General features: G+C 51.2%; 1 protein-coding gene across 3 annotated transcripts in view; it reads right to left on the bottom strand.

Annotated features, from left to right (window-relative positions):
- Sntg2 (syntrophin gamma 2) overlaps window positions 1–22713 on the bottom strand; it is an 85374-nt gene that overhangs the window by 23114 nt on the left and 39547 nt on the right. For 2 of the 3 annotated variants that reach the window (XM_004868355.3, XM_087199761.1), the window contains exons 7-11: window positions 22215–22302; window positions 18186–18277; window positions 12313–12440; window positions 6132–6261; window positions 4465–4503 (exon numbers count right to left, since the gene is read on the bottom strand). In XM_004868355.3, the coding sequence (XP_004868412.2) occupies window positions 4465–4503; window positions 6132–6261; window positions 12313–12440; window positions 18186–18277; window positions 22215–22302 (477 nt within the window). The remainder of the gene's footprint in view (window positions 1–4464; window positions 4504–6131; window positions 6262–12312; window positions 12441–18185; window positions 18278–22214; window positions 22303–22713) is intronic. The other variant, XM_021247239.2, reaches the window with a different exon arrangement.

The raw sequence follows: 22713 nt of genomic DNA, 5'->3' as shown, positions 1-22713 counted from the left end.
GTTTAAATCTCATGACATGAAATACAAACTATAAAAATCAGAATCTGATACAAATACATGACAGAAATAGCAATACAAGAACTCTGTGCCTAAAATGTGAAGACACATACTGTTTTAGTAAGTGGTATGAGGAATGGGATTTTAATTTTCTTATTCCTTCATTTTGATATTTCAAGAAAAAGGCAATTCCTTAACATATCCTTATGCATGTAACATTTAAGAGGACCCAGCTTTCCCAACCTCTTTATTAAATGACACTGACCCATGCACCGTATCACATAGGACCAGTGTGACCCAGACGTCCTTCGGGGCTGTGGTTCTCTTGTCCAAGCAGAGTGCTGGGCAGGAGCAGGAACTCATTAACAATGCCACGACCCCAGGTACAGGAACATGGCTCCATAGGGGCCTGATCCACCCTGAGGGTTTCCACTCATGTCGAGGAAGGCTGCCTAGAGGTCAGGATGCCAGGTGAATGTCAAAAACAGTCAGAAACTACTCCTCTTGATTCGAAAGAGAAAGGGAGGAGGATGCCCTGAGGGGAGCTGACAGACAGCCCAGCAGTCAGCACTACCACGGCTTTGCATGTTGGATGCAGACGACTGACCCTATGCAGAGTTCTAATTTTGTCAGCCTGCCCTAGATACACAGAGCTTTATGAATCACCCAAACATTTTACTGGCTCCTGAGTGTGTACATTTCCTATGGGGTTTACCTCATGTCCCGTGAGGACTGCAGGGTGAAGTCAATGCGATAAGGTGACAGGTGACGGTGTTGTAAAAGCACAGCAATCACCCTGGGGCAGAGCTCAGTGGTAGAGCACTTGTTTACCCGGGGCCTTGCCCCGGGTTCAGTCCCCAGTACCAAGCAACACAACACAATTTTATTTCATATGTGACTCTGGACACAACTTCACGTGTCCTTTTTTGTCATCAGTGGGAACAGAATGACCTATTTCACAAGACAATTGTGAGAATTTAATATTGTTCCAGTGTCACCAGGAACGAGACAAAGAACAGACAGCATCAATACTCTGCAAAAACCACAAACTATATCTTGCTCCTGAGCATCTTCCAGATTTGAAGCCAAATTCACAGATCGTTTACGAATGAGTATCTTATTGGCTTTCCCCCTTCTCGTCTGGCTGGGTCAGTCCAGGAGGGTTGTAGAGATACATTTTTGTTAGTCAGTCGGTGGTCACACCAGCAGGAACACCACTGTGAATCAGAAGATGACTCAACTTCCAGTGCAAAAAAGCTGCATGTTTCTAGGTAATTTAGTGGATGCTTGATGTTTCTAAAATTAACACGAATTCAGTATGTAACGACTTAGCTCCAACCCACCACTACAAGATGGTGACAATCAGCATGGTTTATTTGATAGGGTTACTTTTTAGCACTGTCAGTCAGGACATCGACGAAGCCAGGACAGTGAAACTAAAGACCCTCAGGAAAGAGTGCAGGCGACCGAAATACTGATTATGCCCACGGCAGGCTGTGAAGAGTTAACCCCACAATTGGCTTGTTTTGAGAAGTGAGTCTGGCTGAAGCCTATGTGCCAAAGTCAGAGTAACTCGCACTCAAATTCCATTCCTACAACTAAAACCTTCTAACTAGAAGGACAATGTTCTAATTACAATCATATATTTTGTCTATTCTGTTCCTAATTCGAGAATTCTTTGTCTTGTCCCTTATGAGCCTTGTTTACATTAATTTCCATAGAAACCACATGTAGTTTGCCTTAAGCCAATTGATTGCCATTAAAAGTCAGTGCCTGGGGCTGGCCAGTGCTTTTATTGGTCACACTGGCATTGGGTGTCCTGGCACCTTGCTTTCTCTCTCTAGTTCTGTCTTTTAGTTTTATTTCTCGGGCCTGTGTTGTATACTGGGCAGAATACTGGAACCTAACTGCAGGGGTCTACAGGGATCTACAGCCAGGACAGAGCAACTAAAGACACTCAGGAAAGAGGACTACAGAGCTGCTGCAGAAAGCGGCAAGGATGATAGGATGAGTGAGCTGGAAATGAGGGGAGGATTTTGAGGTGGGTTCATAGCAATGTGTCTTTTACTCTAATACATTATTTTAAAATTTTAAGCATTCACTTATTTTTTATCACACCACATATGCCTTTTGAATTATCTTTGTTTTGTTTGGGTTTGGCACTTCTGGTGGTTATCAAATGCTTTTACCTTTTCCCACTTTTATTCAAGTGTTATTTCTTTTCTACATGCCAAAATCAATTCATTGGTCAGAGTGAGAGAAAAAAAATCTTTTCTGTTTTTAAAGTGCCCTATATCATAGGGTCCTAAAATGCACACAAAGTGCGCACATTTTGGAAAAATGTGACATCAGCCTCCTGGGACAGCCCCTCCAGATGTGGTCGGGCTGGCTCCTGATCTACCCTTTCCAGTGAAGCTGAGTCCAGCACTTCATTCCCAACACTGGGACTCCAACCCCTGAGAAATTCCAAGTGGGCCAGCAGTTTCAAGTAAAAGAAGAACTCAGACTGCCCAGTACACCCTTCTTATTGTACAAATAAAGAAACCAAAGCTCAGAAGTTAATGTGTTCAAGCTATGCCCCTAGCTAGGAGTTTGGCTGTAGTTAAATGAGATGAGTAAAGCAGCCAGGACTGAAGCTCATAACCGTGTCTGATGCATGGTAGAATTTCTCCGAGATGAAGTGAAGGAGACTCAGGCTGTGCCTGGGGCCTGTAAACAGCCATTCACTGAATATTTGGTCCTGGGAGCTGGGCTCCTCGGTTGGTCTTCAAGCCTGCCCTCTTCCCTGCATTTGATTCAATGATAAAGAGAAGGTGAATTCCAAAGGAAAGCCAGATAGGCTGGATCGCAGACCAGGGGAAACCCAGATCGTGTCCAAGCCCCCTGCACGTCCTCCTGTTGGCAGGGCCTTCACTGTCGCCCCCAGTGCATTAGCACGAATGGTCGGCTCCTGTGTTCACTGCAGTCCCCGTGGGTAGCCAAGCACCATCTTCCCCATCAGGCACTGCTAGCACAGCAGAGGCCCAGAACCCTAGAAACACTTCGAGCCTGGCCCTCTCAGTGAGGGCTGGCTTGCCAAACATGAGGTCTCGAAGGACAATCTCCTCATTTTCACTGTGCTAGCAGAAATCCAGCTTTAAACAGAAAATGGTTCATGAAGACCGAAGCATAGGTTGGCCTGCTCTGCCCCAGAGAGGAGTAAAGCAGGGGTAATGTTCCCCATGTGAGCTGCAGGGAGGGGCACTCAGTGGGAAGATTATGGAGACTTTTGTTACAAAACCACAAAGGACAGCAGGAAAATATTATTTTGCATGATGTTTGAATTTGAAGACATTTAATTATTACTCATAGCTAACCCCTCACTCAGCTACATAAAACACCAAGAATTGCTCAACTTAGAAAGATATTAAAAGAAACATTATATTTAGAACTCTTCTTAGTGTCCCATTCTAATTTAAATCCTGGCTAGAAGTGTTTAATTAAAACACAGGGCTGATTTCCTATCATTCTCAGTAAATACTTGATTGGCAAAGATTTCTTCTCCCAAATGTCTTTTGCATGAACTCAGATGTTACTTCTGAACACGGTTGAAAGAGTCTTTGTAGCACCATTTAAAGAGAACTGAACATATTGCTCCCGGTTATCCTGACTGTAATGACAGCTTCCCAAACCTATATAGGATAGAACTAGAAAATCAATGAGCTATAACTAAAAAATAGCACGCCCTCCATTACAGCTGAAACTGACTTTATTAAACAGGAAATAGAATTATAGAGTGGTTTCAAATTTTATTTGCCTGGTACTCAAACAACCCAGTTAGAACAGATTATTGCTAAATCCTAATAGGGTTTGTCAATGAGCAGTCTCTGAATTAGAAAGCCAGGTGTAGTAATGAGGCACTGATGTGATGGAATCAGCCACCATCCATGGTATTCGAGACTCGGGAGGAACAGAGGACCCAGCTGGACAACCCTCGGGGGTTTGGGGGTGGCCGGACCTTACTAACCTGCGTCAACACTGCTGGTCAGGCCCGGGGATTTAGCTCAGTGGTTCTGGCGCTGGCCTCGAAAGCGCAAGGTCCTGAGTTCCATCCCCGGTACCAAAAAACAACCACACAAACACTGCTGGTCAAAGGCGTCCTCAGAGTGAGGCGTCCTCACTCTTTGATACACGTCAGCAGACACAATCACACCCACATCATCATCTAAATCCCAATTCCTTCCAGAGTATCATGGCTGACCAGTAAGCCCTTTATCCACAGTAAGCAGATGCCACCAGAACTCTTCTCCCACATTATTTCCACACAGACGGAGAGTTTCAAAGGTAACACTGGGGCAGCGATGGCCAAATTTAGCCCGAGAGGTGATAATGCCCTTCTACCAAAATTTCCAATTCAAATTTCAGAAAAAGGAAGCAGTTGCTTGTGGAGACTTGTTATAATATCAAGCTGAAAAACCCGAGTCCTACCTGGTTGCCGGGAGAGCAGCATTTATTTGCCATCTTCATCTGTGGAGAAAAGGCAGCAAGGAGTCAGTACCACGAGGGCGCTGGGGTCCGCAGCTCCCCGCCTGCCCCACCTTGGGCAGCTGAGACAGATCCGCCTCCCGGCCTGTGCTCAGAGACCCATTTCTACTGTGCCAAGTTTCTCACTGCAGACCCACAGGGTGAACTACAGATGTAGGGCAGCAGCTCTCCCAGTAGGAGCAGCTGTATTAGCCCGCTTCCATCATTTCTTGTCAGACACCAGCCTTTTACGCTTGTGCGGCTATGGGACAACAGATGCTGACGTTCCAACACCTAAGAAAAGTGGGACGATGGCTTCTGCTTGCAAAATATTAGGCACTCACAGTTCACACTGGTTTTCCCCAAACCCTGCCAGGGCAATGTTATTTAGAGAAAAAAATTTTTTGTTTTTTGAGACAAGGTCTTCCTATGTATTCCAGGCTGGCCTTGAACTCCCTAGGCAGCCTTGACTGGCTTCAAACTCATGGTGATCATCCTGCTTCAGCCTCCCGAGTGCTGAGATAACAGGCATGCACCACCATACTGGGCTTATTTGGCAAAATTTTTACCAATGAGGAAATGGGAGTCCAAATATGCTCATATTCCGGCTCTCCTGATCTGCTCTGCTGACTGGAGCAATCCATGAAAATCTCCCAAACAGAAGGAGCTTTGTCCTCAGAAGCATTTTTGCAAATATCAAAACCTAACACCCTCTTCCACCCGCGCATCTCTGGAATTCAGTGTCTGAATTTGCAAACTAAGATCTTAAGAAGATGCTTCCTTGAATAGATGCAGAAAGGATGCTCTGAGGACTCTGGAACGGAAATCTCACACATCGCTGCTTCCCCAGGATTTCAGCGTTCAGCTTATCTCTGCTTGGCAGCAGGCTGAGTCAGGCCCCAGCAGCGGGGCCAGCAGGTGGGGGTGCACAGCCAGAGCAGACCAGAGATGGGGGTGAGAAGCAGGGCTCCAGCAGAGGCCATGGGGTCCTGGGCCAGCCTGCTGTGCCCCAGGGAACTTCACCCTGGACGCGAGTTCCTCTCCCACCCTAGCTCTTGTTATTCCTTTCTTTTTAAAAAAGAAAAAATAATCCGATTGACTGGTCATCAACTTACTGCTGAAGAATACACAATTTTTTTTCCTGTCCAAGATGGCTGCAGTGAAAATTTGAGATGCTGTATTTTTAGTTAGCTATGCCTTTTATAAGTTTTAATAATATTTGAGAGAATTATATTTTTTATCTCAGGTTTCCCCAAATAAAAATTTCAGATTGTATCAATGCATTTGGCTAAAATATACATATATAATTACCCCCACACAAATGTTGCTGTGTATATATATGTGTGCTAAGAAAGAGGCAGAGAGGGAGGCAGGGAAGCAGGGAGAGAGAGGAAAACAGAGAGAGGTCTGGGAAGTGCCCGGTATTAGTTGCTAGCGACCCTGCGTGGCTCTTGTGAGCCTGCAAGGCTGTCTTTGAAGACACTTGGAAGATTTCCTCTTTAACTTTTGCGATCAGAGGTGAGACGCGTGGAACTCCTGCACTTGCTGTCTTTGCGCCCCTCCCGGGGTCAGTGGCAAGGACTGAACCGCCTGACCGCCCACGCGGGGGAGCGCAGGGCGGAGGCGCTCACACTCTGCAGCGTGAGGCAGCTGATGTGGGCTGAGATGGCGTGCAGCCAGTCAACACAGTCCTGGGTGGTGGGGAACTGGAGGACTCCGGAGCGCGCCCCGTCCAGCGCCAGCACCTCAAAACCGCTGGACCTACAGGAAGAGGGGGAAGGCTGCTTCAGGGGCCACAGGCAGCAGGGGTTTTGCCACAGCAAGAAGAGCCCCCCAGCCTGGGCAGGCCCTGATCTCCAGTTTCCTGGGGAAACCCCACCACCACCAACCACAACCTCGAACACGCCGAAATAGGCAGGCTTGCTGAAATGCAGGGTGAAGCCTGGAATTGCCTCACTAGCGAAGGCTGTTCCAAGTAAGTAAACACTCGAAAAGCAATTCTTATGGGAAAGAGCTTTGCTCTTGCAATTCTGGAGTTGCTGTTTTATGGGGTCCTGTGTCGTAATGCTTCTGAAGGCCCCTTGACACAGAGTATCCAAAGCTCTCACTGCTAGGATGACGGGGCACCTCACCCTCGCCACTGACAGACCTGGGGCTCCCCATCTGGTCTCTCTCTCCTAAACATCTCCCCAGCCCTGCATCGTGAACACCCCTGTCTCCAGCTCAGGAGCTAGTCTTCCTTACCGTGTAGTCTTTTCAAAGGCGGCATAAGAGCTGAAAATATCATATTACAGGGACACACACACACACACACACACACCCCAATGTTAACAGCAGCACAGTCCACAAGAGCTAAATCCTGGAAGCAGCCTGTGTACCCATTAACGGACAAATGGATAAAGAAAATGCAGGGTCTATACACAAAGGAATACTACTCAGCTATAAAGAAGGATAAATTCAAGACATTTGTAGGAAAATGGATGCCCCTGAGAAATGTAATGTTAAGTGAAATATATCAGACCCATGAGGTCAAATATCACGTGGCTTCTCCCATTTGAGTAAAGCAAAGTACAAATAAAGAGCAAAATAAATGATTGATAGAAGAAAACCGGGAGATGAATCTTTTGCAAACTGGAATCAGTCCAGGAGACTAAGGGCGAGGGAACATGGGAGCAGAGGGGAAGTGAAAAGATTTAAGCCGTGCCAGGTAAAGTACCAAACACTCACAATGAATGTCAGCAAGACGTGTCCAAAACACGAACTAAAAGCATGTACTAATAACAAAAAGGACGAAAATGGGGAAAGGGGGCTTAGGGCCGGAGGGAAGAGGATTAAAAAGTAACCGGGCAGGGTTATGCACGTGCACTGCTCCCCTAGATGGTGAAATCTTTGGGTCTGGACGTCGGCAGAGTTGAACCACTGTTTGTGGCCGAGGAGCAAGGCAAGGGGCCCTGCCGAGAGCACTGTCACCGAACCCTCACCACATCCACAAAGGACACCTGCAAGCACAGGTGGGAGTCAGAGTTGCTAACATCTAGTCGCCAAGACATCGCTTCTCAAAAACCGAAGTAGAGGACGTGCAAATGAGCGGGAGGCTTTGACCTCTGCCTGGGGAGAAACAGGCACGGAGAGTCCCCCAGTGTCAGAGTAAACAGGAAGATGTCCAAGTGTCCATTCTAAATACGGTAAAGGAACTGAGGAAAACCATGTTTAGAGGGGAGTGTGGAGACCCCTGCCTCGGTTTCCCCAAGCTGTAGCGACCCAAGCTGTCCCATGGCCCGTGGAGCCTGTGCCAGGGCTCTCACCATGGGCAGTGTAGGCGGACAGGGGTCGCACATAGACTCTGTGTCTCCCGGAAAGAGGACGTTGGTGGCTTGGGCTGGAGGGGTCGTCTAGCTCATCTAGACCCTCTGTGTCCCCTACGCTTGACTCCCCTCCACCTTCAAAGGCCCCCCTCCACGCACACACACACACTCAAGTTCAATTCCTGATCAGTAAATAAATGGGGCTTTCTGGGTTTTTTAGAGCTATTTCATGAGTACCAGAAAAGATTTTGTGTCTTTGTTTTTAAGAGCAAAGGCAGAATCAAGGGTATTTGCCCCAACAAGCACACACACATGGTCTTTTCTTGTGATGATAAAACAGTGCTCCATAAAAAACATCCACACTTACTAAAAATGCACAGCTAAGGGGAGTACTAACTGCACAAGCACACGTAAGTGTCTCTCCTCTCCTCTTTCAGGAAGATCACAGGCTGCACATCTCCTCTGTCCAGCAAATCCAGCTGCTTCGATTGTTGAAGGCATCGCAAGCAGGCTAGGAATGATTTTAACCCAAGCTTGCACTGTGAGCTTGTCACATTCTGCACTTGTCTTAAGAGATCACTTTACAGGACAAAATGAAGTGACTTTTAGCAAAGTTGAGATACTATAAGTCCAGAGCAGAGAAATACATCGATTGTCTATACAAATAAAACATATTCTAAAAGATTTAGTGGCTAAATCCACTGGGACTTCTAAGACTTGAAGTCTAGTTTTTATAACTATTTTGAATAACAACTTGCAGCTTTATCCTACAGTCATGCAAAAGAAATGCAACCAGCCCCTGCATCATGTCTGTGTTTTCTATGTCTACAGGGTCAGGGTCCTCAAGGAGCTGGCTTCCGAATTCCTCCCCAGGGTGTGTGGGGGGGGGTCCTCAGTGGATGCTGAACTTCTAGGTTCCTAGGACCCCAAAGTTTCTACCTTATAAGGAAGCCTTTTAACCCCTGTCTGTCCCTCCCAGCACTAGTGGGAAGTTGCCCAGCCTGCCTGGGCTGCCATCCGGACCGGGTGGGGCCACCGAGGTCACTGCATGTCCACCTGCCATGAGCGGGTGGGAAGCTGATCCCCCGGGGGACATGCTGGGTTGCCGCTCCTCCCCTAGAAGCGCAGGGCGCCACCTTCACATTAGGACACCGACCCTGGTGGCACCCACACAATCCCTTGGTCTCCTCCCAGTGAAAACCTATCAGACTGTCTGCAACCCACTGTGTCTAATGGGTGCATACAGCAACAACATCTGGCATTTGCTGGGTAACTGTGTTGTTCCAGTTCCTCATTTTTCAACTATCTTTCTTTCTTGCAGAATAAAAATTTTAAAAGCATCACTTTATCACTTATTCATTGAGTCTTCTTTCCATTGGAGCCAGGGAACTTGGTGGCAGTCAGGAAGTGGTTTCTGAGTAAACGTCCATCAGCAAGTGTTTGTTGCACTTCCAACATGGAGTACAACTGCCATCACTGGGCTCTGTGTCCCCGAAACCGGGCATTGTCCAGGAGCACGTGCAGCTGGCCCGTGCTGTGGGTTTACCAGCTTTAGTGCCAGAGATTTCCTCTGCTCATTTGTGCTTTCCCACTCCATTGGGGTATTTGGCAGAGCAGAGCATTTGCAGTAATTTCTTAGTCCATATGGTGCTTAAACTCTGCCCCAAAGAGCCTGTTGTCAATGCTTTCTGGCTAGAATGCTAAAGCACAAGGATGAGTACAAAAGAATCCCCAAAAGAGTTCACAACACAAGATACAAAATTTTATGCCTCCCTCCTCCTCCTCCTATTTCTGCCTTTTTGACTATACACTTTGAAGCAAGTCTACATGAAAGCATGTATACAGCCTTTAGCAAAAGTGTGTGCATCCCCATGAGCACTCAGAGCCTCTGTGTGTGCTGTACCTTGCCCCATGCGTGTGCAGTGTGCTGCAGCAACACACGTGTTGTTACTGCACGGAGGATGAGGAAGGAGCTCTTCTCTCCAATCCGGACCAACAACCTGACCTTCTGTCTCCAGAGTAGAGAAAATGTGAGCCTAGGGCACTGAGGACAAAACAGCATCCCTGCCACCTGCCAGCCACCAGCAAGGGTGTGGGTCCCAATAAAGGGGGGCTATAGACTGCCAGCCTCAGATGGGGGCTCTCCAGGGACACCGGGGAACAAGACAGGGAGAGAAGACACTATCCAGCTGCAAAGGGACCCTCATGCGGCCGCTGGCCACTGCAGATGCCGTGGCCCCAGGGCAGACTGGACCTTTGCTTCCCTCTCCCCACCTCCAGGTTAAACACCGTGCAGACAGCAGCCAACCGCAGGCCCCAACACCGGCAGTGCCACGTCTTCCCCCTGGCCCCGCTGTCCCAGGTTCTCCTCCTACTGAGATGCTTGGTACCCGGGAGGCTGCCCGCCTGCTTGGGAGCCCTGACATCTGAACATCTATTAATAGGAGGACTTTTTAAATGGCATTGATGTTCAAACATGATGCTATCTTTTGCAAAACAAATGAGAGGGTTTCGCAGGATAATTCTGACTTGTACTATCACGTTGTGTACTGTGCGTATCTGCAGTATGTCTGTATTGTGCGAGTGTTATAAAGCCCATCTGGCTCTCTGTAGGCATTTTCTTCTAAAATAAGGTGAGTTCCACCAAAACAATATGGAATTTTATTGTAAGTGATAAAATTTAATGTCCCTGTTATTTTCAAAGCTGTGACAGGTGTGGGATTAAAAAGACCCCGAATTGTGGTTTTGCTCTCCCTACTGTCCCTTGCTGTCCTCTTTCCCTCTCTTCCTGTTATGGAAAAAGACAAAGCCAATGACTGCTCAATCTTTCTGGCCAGGATAAAGCAAGAGGCATAGAAAGGGCTAGTCAGGGTGGAGCAGTGAAGACAGGTGCCAGGTGTCAAAGAGCGGAGTCGGCAGTGATGAGGTGTGGCGTGGGCTCTCAGGCTCGCCAACTGCTCTTCTTCCAGGGTTAACCACTCAAATCTGACTTTCTACTCCTTTTCTTCCCTAAGTCACTGAAATGCTGCCTCTGCTCTGTTGTCTAAGCGTCCTCATTGCCATGGTGATGGCGGACCTTCCGCCGGCCTGCCATTGCTCTTGCTCCAAAGACACCCACTTCCTTTCTTTATGAAACACACACATGCTAGTCACAGGAGACTGCTCCAATCCAGATCCTGCAGGCCTTGCTCAGAGCATGCAGAGGGAACCTGGAGTCTGAGGCTCGGGCTCTGAAAAGCCCAGATTCCAGTGGTGAGTTAGAACATGGATGGACTCCCTGGAGGCAGAACTGGCCAAGTCACTACAGGCATTCCAGATGGGCTCCAAGATTCCCCACACACACCCTGCCCCTTAGGAGGTGCTGCTGGGGAGGAGGTGGGAATTGTGACTAAGGTGACCTTAGATTAGGTTGATGCCTGGGGTGGCCTGAACTTAGAGGTCTGAGCAGAGGAGCCAGAGGGGGAAAGGACCAGGAACTCCTAAGGCAGGTGTCGGAGTAGGCTGTGGTTGTGAGTCCCATACAAGGAGGTCCTGAATTCTGCCACCAGGTGAACCTTCGGGATGGCACCAGGCCAGCAGCACCAAGGCCTTGGCCTCCTGAGACCTGAGCAGAACACAGCCTGGCCAGAACACAGACCCACACTGAGAGACAGAGCCCCTGTTCTTAGGTAGCCACCGGTTTGCACAGGTTTGTTGCTGGACAGAAAACAGACAAACTTTTAACCCAAACTCTGGCCTTCCACACCACCACTGCCTCTTCTTCGATTGTCTTGGTTTGTGTCACACGGTTCCCATGTTACCCAGGGATCACGGCAGACCCAGCTCCGCCCAGATGTGGGCAGAGGCGACAGCAGCATGTAGAGTCAATGGGGACAAAGCCAGCTGCCCTTGCCTCTGAGGCTTTGACCCTTAAATCAGTGAGCTTTTTAAACATGCATCCACAGTCTCAAAAATAAGCCTCCAGCAAACAAAGGCACCTCAGTCATTTGGTCCAGTTACTTAAAACAGGAAAGACCCAGGTGGCATCAGCACATAGCAGGATCAGGGGTCCTTGCTTGTACCCCACAACCCAATACTTCCGCAGCCACCAATGTGCAGCAGTGCCCCGGGGCCCTGTGGCTCGGGCAAGAGTGGTGAAAGCCCACAGAGCCCAGTACTGGGAGGCTCCTCTTGGATAGCAGTCCTTCCCCGGCCACCACGGTCCCCACTCTGGACCAGGAAGCGGTCTCATTCCCCAGTGTTGTGGCCACATTGCTGCTGGCCTTGCGCCTGCTGCTGAGCCTCACCCCGGGCTTCGGGCTCAGGCTTCAGCCCAGCCGTGGACCCCAGGCTGACCCTGACCAGTACGTCTGCCCCTGCTCCCCAACCTTCGACCTCTCCTCAGGACTCGGTCTGCGAGACACAGGGCACCTTCGCACCAGGCCAAGCCCCAAAGCAGCTGAGGGGCCACAGGGCACCGGCAAAAGTGCCCGGCCTCACCAGCCCCCTTTCCACCACGGTCACACACCTGAGGCTTCCTGTGCTGGCTTTGCACCTGGAGATCCGAGCCATGGACAGAGGAATGCACAGGGTGTCCAACCAGCGCTTCTCATACTTTGGTTCATCAGCTGTGGGTGAGGACGGTGAGGACAGCGCCTGACGAAACGAATGGGAGTCGGGTCACTGCGCTGTCCAAGTGCTGCACACAGGAAGGGCGGTGCGAGGCTCCAAGGCATCTGTGCCCTCAGGTTTGGAGCAAACCCAGGGTGCTGCGACACAACTGCATCAGGACCCAGAGACGAAAGGGTACCCGAGCCCAGAAGATTTCCTCCGGTGTTTCCAAACGGGAGGAAGGCTGAAGAACGGAAGCAACACAGACATGGCTTTTGAAAGGGAGCACAGCCCAGCACTGGAGGCTGTGCCCATGGGGGTGTGGAAGGAGACGGAGGCTGGCCTGAAGCTTCAGGGCCAGATCCTGGCACAGGACAATGCCACCGCGTCCTGAGGAGGCCTGCGTCCCTGGGCTCACTTATTGCGGGGCAACTGGCTTGCTGTCCATCCAGTAGGTGCGGCACTTTGGGGACCCAGGGCACAGGATGGCCTCCTTCTTGGGACGGGGGATGAGGGAGGACGTTGGAAAAATGCTGGACAGGCCATTCCCAGGCAGGACAGCCCTGCAGGATTCTAGGCCAGAGGCCCTTCTGCAGGATGTGCTCCAGGTCCCATAGGGGAGGGCGAGCTGCCTGGCTCGCCAGAACAATAGGGGTGGATTCCCTGGCCCCCATGCAAGGACGCTCCACACAGACGCAACTCCCTGGGCCCTGGGCATGGACACCTCAAATGGTCATAAGGCCAAGACCACAGGCCTTTCCACTTAACCTTTGGCCTTCGAGATTGTCAAGGTCACACCCTTTGGCATGAGGCAGAGCCCCTGGAAAGCCAGCTTAGGGGGGCTTTTGTTAACAGAGGGGATGAAAGTTCACACAGGGATATCCTTACACTGAACTTCGTGATAACTGCGCTATTTTCCACAGAAGGGATAAACCTGATGACAGGGTCAACCTGTGGATGCTGAGCTCTGTAGACAGGAAGCCACTTATGTGCATGACACTGGAAATGCAGGACCCTTTTCTCGAGGGAGGAGAGCATGGGGTCAGAGCAGAGATGTACAGGGCGAGACACTCGGGGTAAGAGGAGCCTCGGATGGGGGCCGGAATGTTCAGAACCACTGTGGGGTGGGGCCAGCTCTGCCTTCCCATGAGCCCCTTGCCTAGATGAATGCATCCACTGAGGCCATCGCTGACCAATGTGCTACCCTGTGGGGAGAGGCAGGAGCTTCCCAGTATTCAGGTGAATCGCACCCTGGGCCTTCCAGGCCCCTCTCTGCTGGGCGCCTGGCCCACAGAGCCTGAGTCCGATGAGGAAATGTTGGGAGCTTCCTGGGCTCGAGGCTTGAACCTTCAGGGGAGAAGGGAAGCAGGTGCATGTGAAGGGAGGGACATAGGTAATCTGAGCAGGGAAAGGGCTGGGAACTGTGTAGACGTCTCATTCCCGGGAGCTGGGGCAGCCTTCCTCATGGTCTCCGAGCAGAGCTGTGGACTCAGGCTGGGGGGCTCCTCACAGTAGACCCCAAAACAATGTCTACTTCTCTGGAGGCTCACGCTGGGGCAAAGAAGCCTCCACCAACCTCAGAGACCACCATGTGGACAGAACGGGTCCAGATGGGCCCCGCCACGATAGCCCTGTGTGGCCTGCAGCATCCGGCCACCCTCCTCACCTGTATGTTCCTGAGGAAAATAAAGCGCTGTGTAACGGACGAGATGGCCAGAACCAGAGGTAAACCCAAAAGGTACAGGCAGCGAGTGTCCGGCCAAGGTGCTAATTATGACAGCAAAATTGGATTTGCCACCTTGAATTCTATCAGAAAGTGTCACACACCAGAACATCCCACAAGACCTCTGTCCTACACTTTCAATCAGCTACTATGCTTTAACAATTATCACTCAGAAAGTGGAAATGGGTTTTATTGGTGAAAATGAGGATGTGCTGAAGAGAATGATAACTACGAGAAATGTGCTCTTCAAAGGAAAACTAGTCATGCAGCATTGAGGATTGAAATATTTTGGTCTTTTCCCACTCTAGAGTCCAGCAGGAATTGCAGACTGGGTGGGTGGTCATGGTCCCTCAGGCTGGTATGTGACAAACTGTGGCAGGCTGAACATGGACCCTGAGAGTCAGGGGTCGGCCCTGGCCCGGAGCCTGGCCATGCTGCCTCGCTTGGACAGAGGCCTAGAGTGAGCAACCGAATCAGGGATCCCCAGGTGGGAGCCGGTCCTTCACTGTGTGTTGCTGTCCAGTTGCTAGTACCTCTGTCTTTACAACAGCAGGATGGGGAGTCTCGGAGAGAAGAGAAGGCAGCCGTGAGGATGGAGGCAGCGATGAGAGAGATGCAACCATGGACATCTGGAGCCCTGGGATCCAGGAGCAGGGAGGATCCTGTCCTACATCCTTGCCTATGCCTTCATTTGGGACTTCTAAGCTCCCAATGAGAGGACATTTCTGTTGCTTTCAAGCCTCTGTGTTTTTGGTAATTTGTTACAGTAACCACAGGAAACTAACTGCCAACCGTGAGTGCTAGGTTCTTTGACTGGAGCTTTTGGGTCTTAGCATTGGCTGGAAGAGAACTCTTTTCAGGTTGGAGTGGCCCTGAGCAGAGTCAGGCCACCTGAGCATGCTCCTCTGCTAAGGCTGAGCCATCTCAGGTCCCCATGCATGAGTGCGTTGAGACCTGCTCCTCTCAGTAGCTTCGAGCCTCCCACAGTAGCTGATGTCACCCACCACACAGCAATGCTCCCAAGCATCCTGGGGCTCAGCTGGCTTTGAGGGTTACTAAGAGGGACAAAGGGAAGCACAGAATGCCACACTGCTGGCACAGCACAAGACCTGTGGTGATCTAGCTGTCATTCCCGCTGCTTTATAAGACCCTCTCTTGCTCTTCTGCACTGAGGTCCTCTTTGCATTCACACTCCAGGAATTTACACGGAAAGCCTCTCACCAAACCAGGCCACAAGGAGGCTGGACATTGAGGCCAGGGCTGCCCACAGCCCTTGTCCTCATGAAGAGAGCAGCAGGGACGGAAGTGTGCCTGCCGTCCTCCCAACACTCTGGGTTTGGATTGCTGATTGCATGGCCCACAGCTCGGTAGACAAGGGGCAGTAATGTAACATTCAACGCTGATTGAGTCTCATTCCTGTGCTTTGCTTTTGGGGTCCAACCTCCAGGAAACTTGTGTTTCAGGACACCCATGAGCACCGCCTTGCAGGAACAGCAGATGCATCATTCACCACGCATTTTACACTAGCTTTGCTGAAATACACATTTATCTCCATGGATTGCTGCAGCCAGTATAAGAATTCATCACAACTTATTCCAGATTGAGGCCTGATTCTAGTTATCATTTTAACGCCAGTAAATGTATTTATAGTACTGCATTCCTGGTAAAAGGCTTCTCACCTTTAATGTTTCTGTATGCTTGTGCTTTGCTGAGTATACCATAGCAATTGCCATTAGGGCAAACACATTAGCTAAAATATGCTCTCAATTTTCAGATTAGAATAATATTCAAAGCTAAAACTTAGGATTTCACAGTGGAATCTAGAATCCAATAAACAACATTTCAATACACCCTGGAGACCCTTCTGAGGATGTCTGGGTGGTCATGGAGGGGAGACCTCTGGTAACATAGCTGGTCCCTTCCTCCTTCTTCTCTGGAGCTGTTTCCCAGCTTTGCTTTCTGGTCACCATGAACTGAGCAGCTTTGTTCCACCAAGACCTTCCACCATCATGTTTCTGCCTTGGAGCAGCTGACCATGGACTGAATCCCCTGAAACCACGAGCCAAATCAAACTTCTCCTCCTTTATGTTATGGATGCAAGTATTGAGACCCAGCAATGGGAAAGCTGACTAATAACAGCCATAGCCCCCCACAAAGGCCTGCTCCAGCCCCCTGGCCAACATTCCCACTCCAACAGGTATGTGACTTGGAACACTTCCCTGGAACACATGTGTTATGGTCAGTGCGGAATACCAAGCTAGACTCTTGCTCCATCCTCAGCAGAACCTCCCAACACAAAGTGGGAGTGGAGCTGAACAGTGAAGGGTCACAATGGATTTCTGCACCACAGCTAGACTGCATGAGCATGAGCCACAGCCAGGGTGCAGGGGCACTGTGGTTTGCTGGAGCAGATTGGCTGCTTCTCAGCTGCTGCCCGGTCAGTGCAAGACCCGACTCTGCAGGTTTCCCACCTACTAGCATGTCCCATGTCTGAGGCAACACAGTCACAGCTACAGCCACCTGGCCTTGGTGACCGTGTGCCTGGACACACTGGGTCAGAGCAGCAGTGGGCTCCAAGCCTGGTGCTAAAGGCCAGCATCAGAGGCCGCTTCCAGATGACCTGCCTCTGATACCCACCCTACTGCGGAGATGCCATGCACTGTTCCCACAGTTCCATAGCCACCAAGAAGTACCAGTACTGTGACCAGTTTCATTGTGGCTTTTGTAAATAGGGAACAAATGTAGGTTAAGGAGTGAAAGCTCAGCCTTTCAAGGGAACTTGACCAAAATAAGTCCTTACTGAGGATAACAGCACTCAAAGACAGTGGCAGATGTGTTTCTGGATGGTCTTCACATGACAAAGGAGCAGGGATAAAACAGCTGTGCCGAGGGGCTGGGAATTTAGCTCAGTGGTTCCACTGCCTGCCTCACAAGCACAAGGTCCTGAGTTCGATCCCTGGTACCAAAAAAAAAAGCTGTGCTGAACAAGCTGGGGCCAGATCCATTTGCCATTTAGTTAGGAGCCATCAGAATTTTTTTGGTTTGGTTTGGTTTGGTTTTTTGAGACACCATCTTGCTATGTAGTTCAGGCTGGCCTTGAACTCACTACGTAGCCCAGGCTGGTCTCAAACTTGCTTCAATCCTCCTGCCTCAGCCTCCAAAGTGCTGGGATAACAGGTATGCACCACCATACCCAGTCACCATCAGAATTTTCTAAACTATCAAGTATAATATTGGTCAACACTTTCCAGGCCTTAAAAAATATAGATCTCTGAAAACCACGTATTTTAGAAATTCAAAGCTGCTTAAATCACATCTATAAAATGGTTTTAGTTATCTATCAGTGTTTGCTATTTGGAAAAATACATCTAAAGGTTTTGAAATGATGAAAAATGAGTTTCATATTTAAAGATTACAGCACTCTTTCCTATGATTTGAGTCAAAACTGTCCTATGGTTGAACAAATCAGGTTTAATAAGCACTAATGAAATATATTTTTTAAAAGACTGTTGACATGTGTCAGGAGCTCCTGGATGTTTACTTTTTGCTGTGTAACTCACATACAAGCTAAGTAGAGTTTCTAATGATCGAGAACTCTATTAAACAGCTCAAATGAAGCATTTACTTTAGGAATACACCACACAAGCACAATGTTTTCCCTGGGCTCTGCCTGCAGCCAGGTCACTTGATAGTTGATTGGCTAGGATGAATAATAACGCACTTCTCAAATTGTGGACAGGATGTTAAAATCCTTTTTATGTACCAGGGCTCTGTGGGCAGTGATTCCTCCCACTGAGAGGGAGGCTGGGCTCATCACGGGAGTTTTACAGAAATTCCCTAAAAGTCATCTCAGCATCTCCTGAAGGCAAGGTTACAAGTGGACTCTGAATCCTACCTTGGGTTAAAAATCACGCCTGTGTGCAGATCCACAATGTACTGCCAACTTCGAGCACTCCCTGGGGAGTGGATGTCAGCGAGGCAGCAACTAACTAACATCCCTGGGGCCATCAAGGGCCAGCCTGCATCAGAGACTTCCCAGGAGTGTCGCCATGAGCGCTCATGCTTACCGTGTGGCTGCAGTGTCCATTCAGGTGCAGGCCACTGTCAAACAGGGGCGAGGACGCCCTGCTGCTGTGGCTGCTGGACGGCCCCGGGGACCCTGCGGAGAAACAAAAGGTGTCAGGTTCCGGCGGCAGCTCACGTTTGAGTCATTGGTGGCTTTGCTGTGACTGCCAAGGGACCCCTGAGCACGGGGAGCACCCACAGCCCAGTGCGGGGTCCCTGAGGGATGCTGGTGCAGTATGGGCTGGGCTGCCTATGGGGAGCTCCTGGCTGTGGGGACTGGGCCTCACCCCTCAGGAAGGGCTCACAGAGGAAGAGCCCAGGCCAAAGCCCTGTGTGCCTGTCCTTCAGGCTGGGGGCAGGATGCCAGCAGGCCTCTCCCGCAGCACAGGATCATCCCCAGACTCAGACACCATCAAGTCACTCTTCTGGGAGTGGGGAGGACACCCAAGGGACTCCCAGGTTTCTCCAGGGCTAGCACTGGAGGCTCCCACTGAGCATACCCCGCATACCTTGGGTAAAGCCCAGCTCTGGGCATCAGCTCCCTGCAAACACAAGCTGTGATGAGGACTGCCCAGCGTGGCCAGCATTGAGTGGAACCCATGGTGTTTCCCGCCTCTCCTGAATCGTCACAGGACACACAAGGTTCCTGCCATCCCCACGGCCCCCAGGGCAGGGCCAGGTAACGTTCTCCCTGTTGTTGTCACCCAAGTATTCTCTGGCCCAGCATGAGCTCAAGTAGCTCTGCATGTGACTCAGCGCCCGGTGCCTTCATTTCTGTGCAAATGCGGCATAATCCCAAGTAACCGAGCACAGACGGGTGACAGGGACAACGTCCCACAGAAGCGGAAACCCTATGGTCCCTCAGCAGAGGCCCGGGCTGCTTGGAAAGTGGAGAACAGCCCGGTGCAGGGCCTGCCACCAGCTGGCCAGGAGCTGTGACAGCGCCGAGGGGCTGCAGCAGAGCAGGGTGGGGGTGGGGCTGCACCTCCACCCCGCGTCGCGTCTGCAGCGCTGCAGCAGGGAAGCTCGAAGCCGGCTGCCCCACCACACTGTCCTAATGCTGGCCTTCCCCGCGGCAGGGCTCAGACGGCCTTGGGGACAGGAGGACCTGGCAGCCCCGCTCACCTCCACTCTCCCTCCACACCGCATGCTGTCAGCTGCCTCGCGGGGCTGTCTGAGCACTGATATCTCTGTGGCACTGTGCCACGTTCCGACAAGAAAGGGAGATCTGAAGGGTGGGGACGCTGGGGAGGACTGAACCCACACCCAGCAGTGGGCAGTGCCTTTGATAGGCAGCTTTTCTCCCCCTTAATTATTATTAACGCGTCCTGTTCATGCCCAGCGGGATCTCTGTGGCCTCCAGCACAGAGCAGTGTTCTGGAAGCAGCTCCTTCTTGGCTTTCGGCATCGAAAGTGCACTGGGCAGCGCTCTGCCTGAAGCTCTGCTTATGTCCATACTTGGTTTATCACTAATTTGAGAGCGAGATCACATGTTTAACAGCCTGTGCTCTCCTCTCGCGAAATCCCAGATGCGCCGGAGGCAGAGCTCCACGTGACTGAAGAAGGGAACAGAGACTAGGTGAATGAATCTAAACTTACACACACGTAGCCACTAGACTTCTACTCATTTTTTTTTTTTTGATGAGTGGGTAACTTTTAATCTACACCTCAAAAGAGAAATTTGAGCAGTTATATCTTTCTTTGGTTTATCAACAAGAAATCTATTTAAACTTTTAAACTGTGCGGTGGCACACTCCAGGAGGCTGAGGCAGGAGGACCGCAAGTCCAAGCCCACCCTGGGCAGCTTGCTGAGTAAGATCTTGTCTCATTAAAAAAAAATCAAGATGAATTAAAAGGGCCGGGGCTGCAGCTCCGTGTGAAAAGCCCTGGGCTCAAATCCCAGTAGTGAAAAGGAATCAGTGTTAGTAATTTCTAATGATACACAGCGTAGACAGGCACGGGGTTCCCTGGTGAAGGATACTCCCTGGAATCCAATCATTGTAAAACATACCTGGCAGCACGGGCTTGATGTCAATGGCTATTCGTGTTCCCTTTAACGTGATTCTTTAAATGCAGCTGACACAGGGCGCATGGATCTGTCATGAGATTTCCCTACGTCACCGGTTTGTTTCTGGATGACACTGGGTCAGGCAAACAGGCGACCCAATGCACAGAGTCCAGTCAGGCAGCAGCAATTCTGCCTTCCTGGAAAGTATCTTGCCTGACTCTTTGGAGAGACTATGGCCGCTGTGGTGTGTGTGTGTGTGTGTGTGTGTGTGTGTGTGCACGCGCGCACGCGTGCCTGGCCTTGAACTCACTATGTAGCCCAGGCTGGCCTCCAACATATGGCAATCCTCCTGCCTCAGCCTCCTAGGCTGTTTAAATTTTTTATGGATACTAAGACTTTGCCGTTTCTAGATAACAAAGAACCAAATAAAAGAAGGAGAGACATTTCCTGAATTCCTGGAGGACTGGGCATCCTTCCCTGAGCCTGGGCACACAGAGCCCACACGGTCTGCCCTCCAGGCGTGCTGGCCCCTGCACCCCTGAGCCGAGGTGAGCTGTCCTCCTTAACAGCCTTCTCCGGGGTTTCTCTATGGGGCAGACGCCCTAGCTGTAGTCTCTCTCTCCCGGCACCCTTCCTGAGACAGAAGAGAAGTGGACTCTGCTCCTTCTCCACCACTAGCCTGTCCCAGGCCACAGTCGATGACCTCGGCTTCTCCCCATGTCCCTCTCAGCCTCGAGTCCTTGTCCTGCCACCTGCAAGACCCTCTCCCTGCAGCCCCTGAATGGACTTCGCTGGCCTCTGGGCCTGAAGACAGTGAGGGGTGGAGGTTATCCTCAGCGACTGCTTGTCCTCTTCTCATACCCGTCCTCCTTTCTTCCCATCTACTACAATCTCAGTCTCTGCTCTTCCCCCTACCCTCCTCGGTTGCCTCTTCTGATCTGCAAGGTTGGCTGTACCCCCAGAACACTGAAGTCCACATTGCCCACTGCCTCCCCTCACTCCATCTGGATGCACGAGGAGCTGGGTTGCAATCCCTTCAGCCTGGAAGGTGCAGCTGCCTGGTGGCCCCAGCAGTTCCGAGGCCTCGAGCCTTCGAGTCCCCGCTCCCAGATCGCAGCAGTGTCTCTGGAAGATGCCAGTCTCTGCTCCCTGTGGTCTGCGCCGCCTCTGACACTACCTTCTACACCGTGCTGTGCAGCCCCACACTGCACATCTTGCCCACAGGGCCCTGGTTCTGCCCCCTGACCCCCACCCACACCCCTGGGACCTCCTAATCTGGCTCCCATGAGGGGCAGAGACAACCTCAACCCTGTGCGGCACAGTGCAGGAGGGAGGCACGGTCCTAAGGCTGGGACAGCATGTCGTCCCTCGAGGTGTCCTGCGGGTCCCCTCTCAACCAACCAGGCCATGAGGAGTGAGTCTCATACCCCTTCCATTCAGCATGGAGCCGAAGGCTTGGCCCTGAGAGCAGCGGCAGGACAGCAAGGAGGAGGTGACAAGAGGGGGCGTGAGACGAGAGAGGGAGGAGCAGTGCTCTCAGGTGAGAGGGAGGACAGGGACACTGAGCAGCGGCCGAGGGCCCAGCACAGCACCACACTGCTGCCCCTGCAGGAGGGCGCTGGCTGGGTCACACTCACAAAAGCAGGAGAGACAGGGGTGGAGTGAGGTCCCAGGGCCTTGTCACCAGCAGTCCCCAGGCCGGGACTTTGCCTCTCAGGCTGGGTCCCAGGAACCACAAGCTCCTCCCCATGGCTTGACTTCGCTGCCATTTTCATCTCTGGCACTAGATGTCTCTGGGTCAACCTGGGCATTTTGAATGTAATCCTGCCTGCATGTGCGTGTGCGTGCGTATATGTCTGGGTGAGCACGATCGTGCAATCATCGGGACAGAAGAGACGCAGAGCCGCTGCACGGCTGAGGGACCCAGGGACGGACTCCCTGCACCACGGCTCACCTCGAGAACACATGGCACCAGCAGCCTCTGAGAGTATCTCACGGCAGGTGATCTCTCCGCTCTGCTTACCTATCGGGAGCTTCAGGAACGATGGCGCCTCCCGGAGGTACTCCACGGTGATGGTGACTTCGTCCCCCGCATTTCTCAGGAGATGTACCTGCCCTCGAGACAAACAGCACTTGATCATCCATCACAGAGGACCCCGTGCATAAGGAAATCAAATCCCCGCAGGCCTGCCCTGCTCCCCAAGAGCACCTCAGTTACCCAGAACACCAGGTGGGGTTGCAGGACATTGCCCCGCACCTCGAAACCATGCCACCTCTGCCCCCGCAGAGCCTGACGTGATGCTGGGCAGGGTCCTTCGAGGAACCGGAGCTGCAGCATCCTATGCAATTGTCAAATGCATGTCCTACCAGATGACAGCTCCACGGGCACAGTGTGTGCTCACATGCTGTGTGAGCCAGGGTGTCACACAGGTGAGCAAGGGCTGGTGGGACTGGGGGGGCCCCAAGAGAATGCCGGCTGATTCTCTTTTTGGCACTGGGGTGACCCCGGGGACACGGGGGAA

This window comes from Heterocephalus glaber, unplaced genomic scaffold, assembly GCF_053883595.1.
Source record: "Heterocephalus glaber isolate CG9 unplaced genomic scaffold, H.glaber_assembly_v1.0 deba00001724, whole genome shotgun sequence".
Taxonomy (NCBI): domain Eukaryota; kingdom Metazoa; phylum Chordata; class Mammalia; order Rodentia; family Bathyergidae; genus Heterocephalus; species Heterocephalus glaber.
Note: the sequence above shows the minus strand (reverse complement) of the source record. Positions and strands in the feature narration are given on the sequence as shown.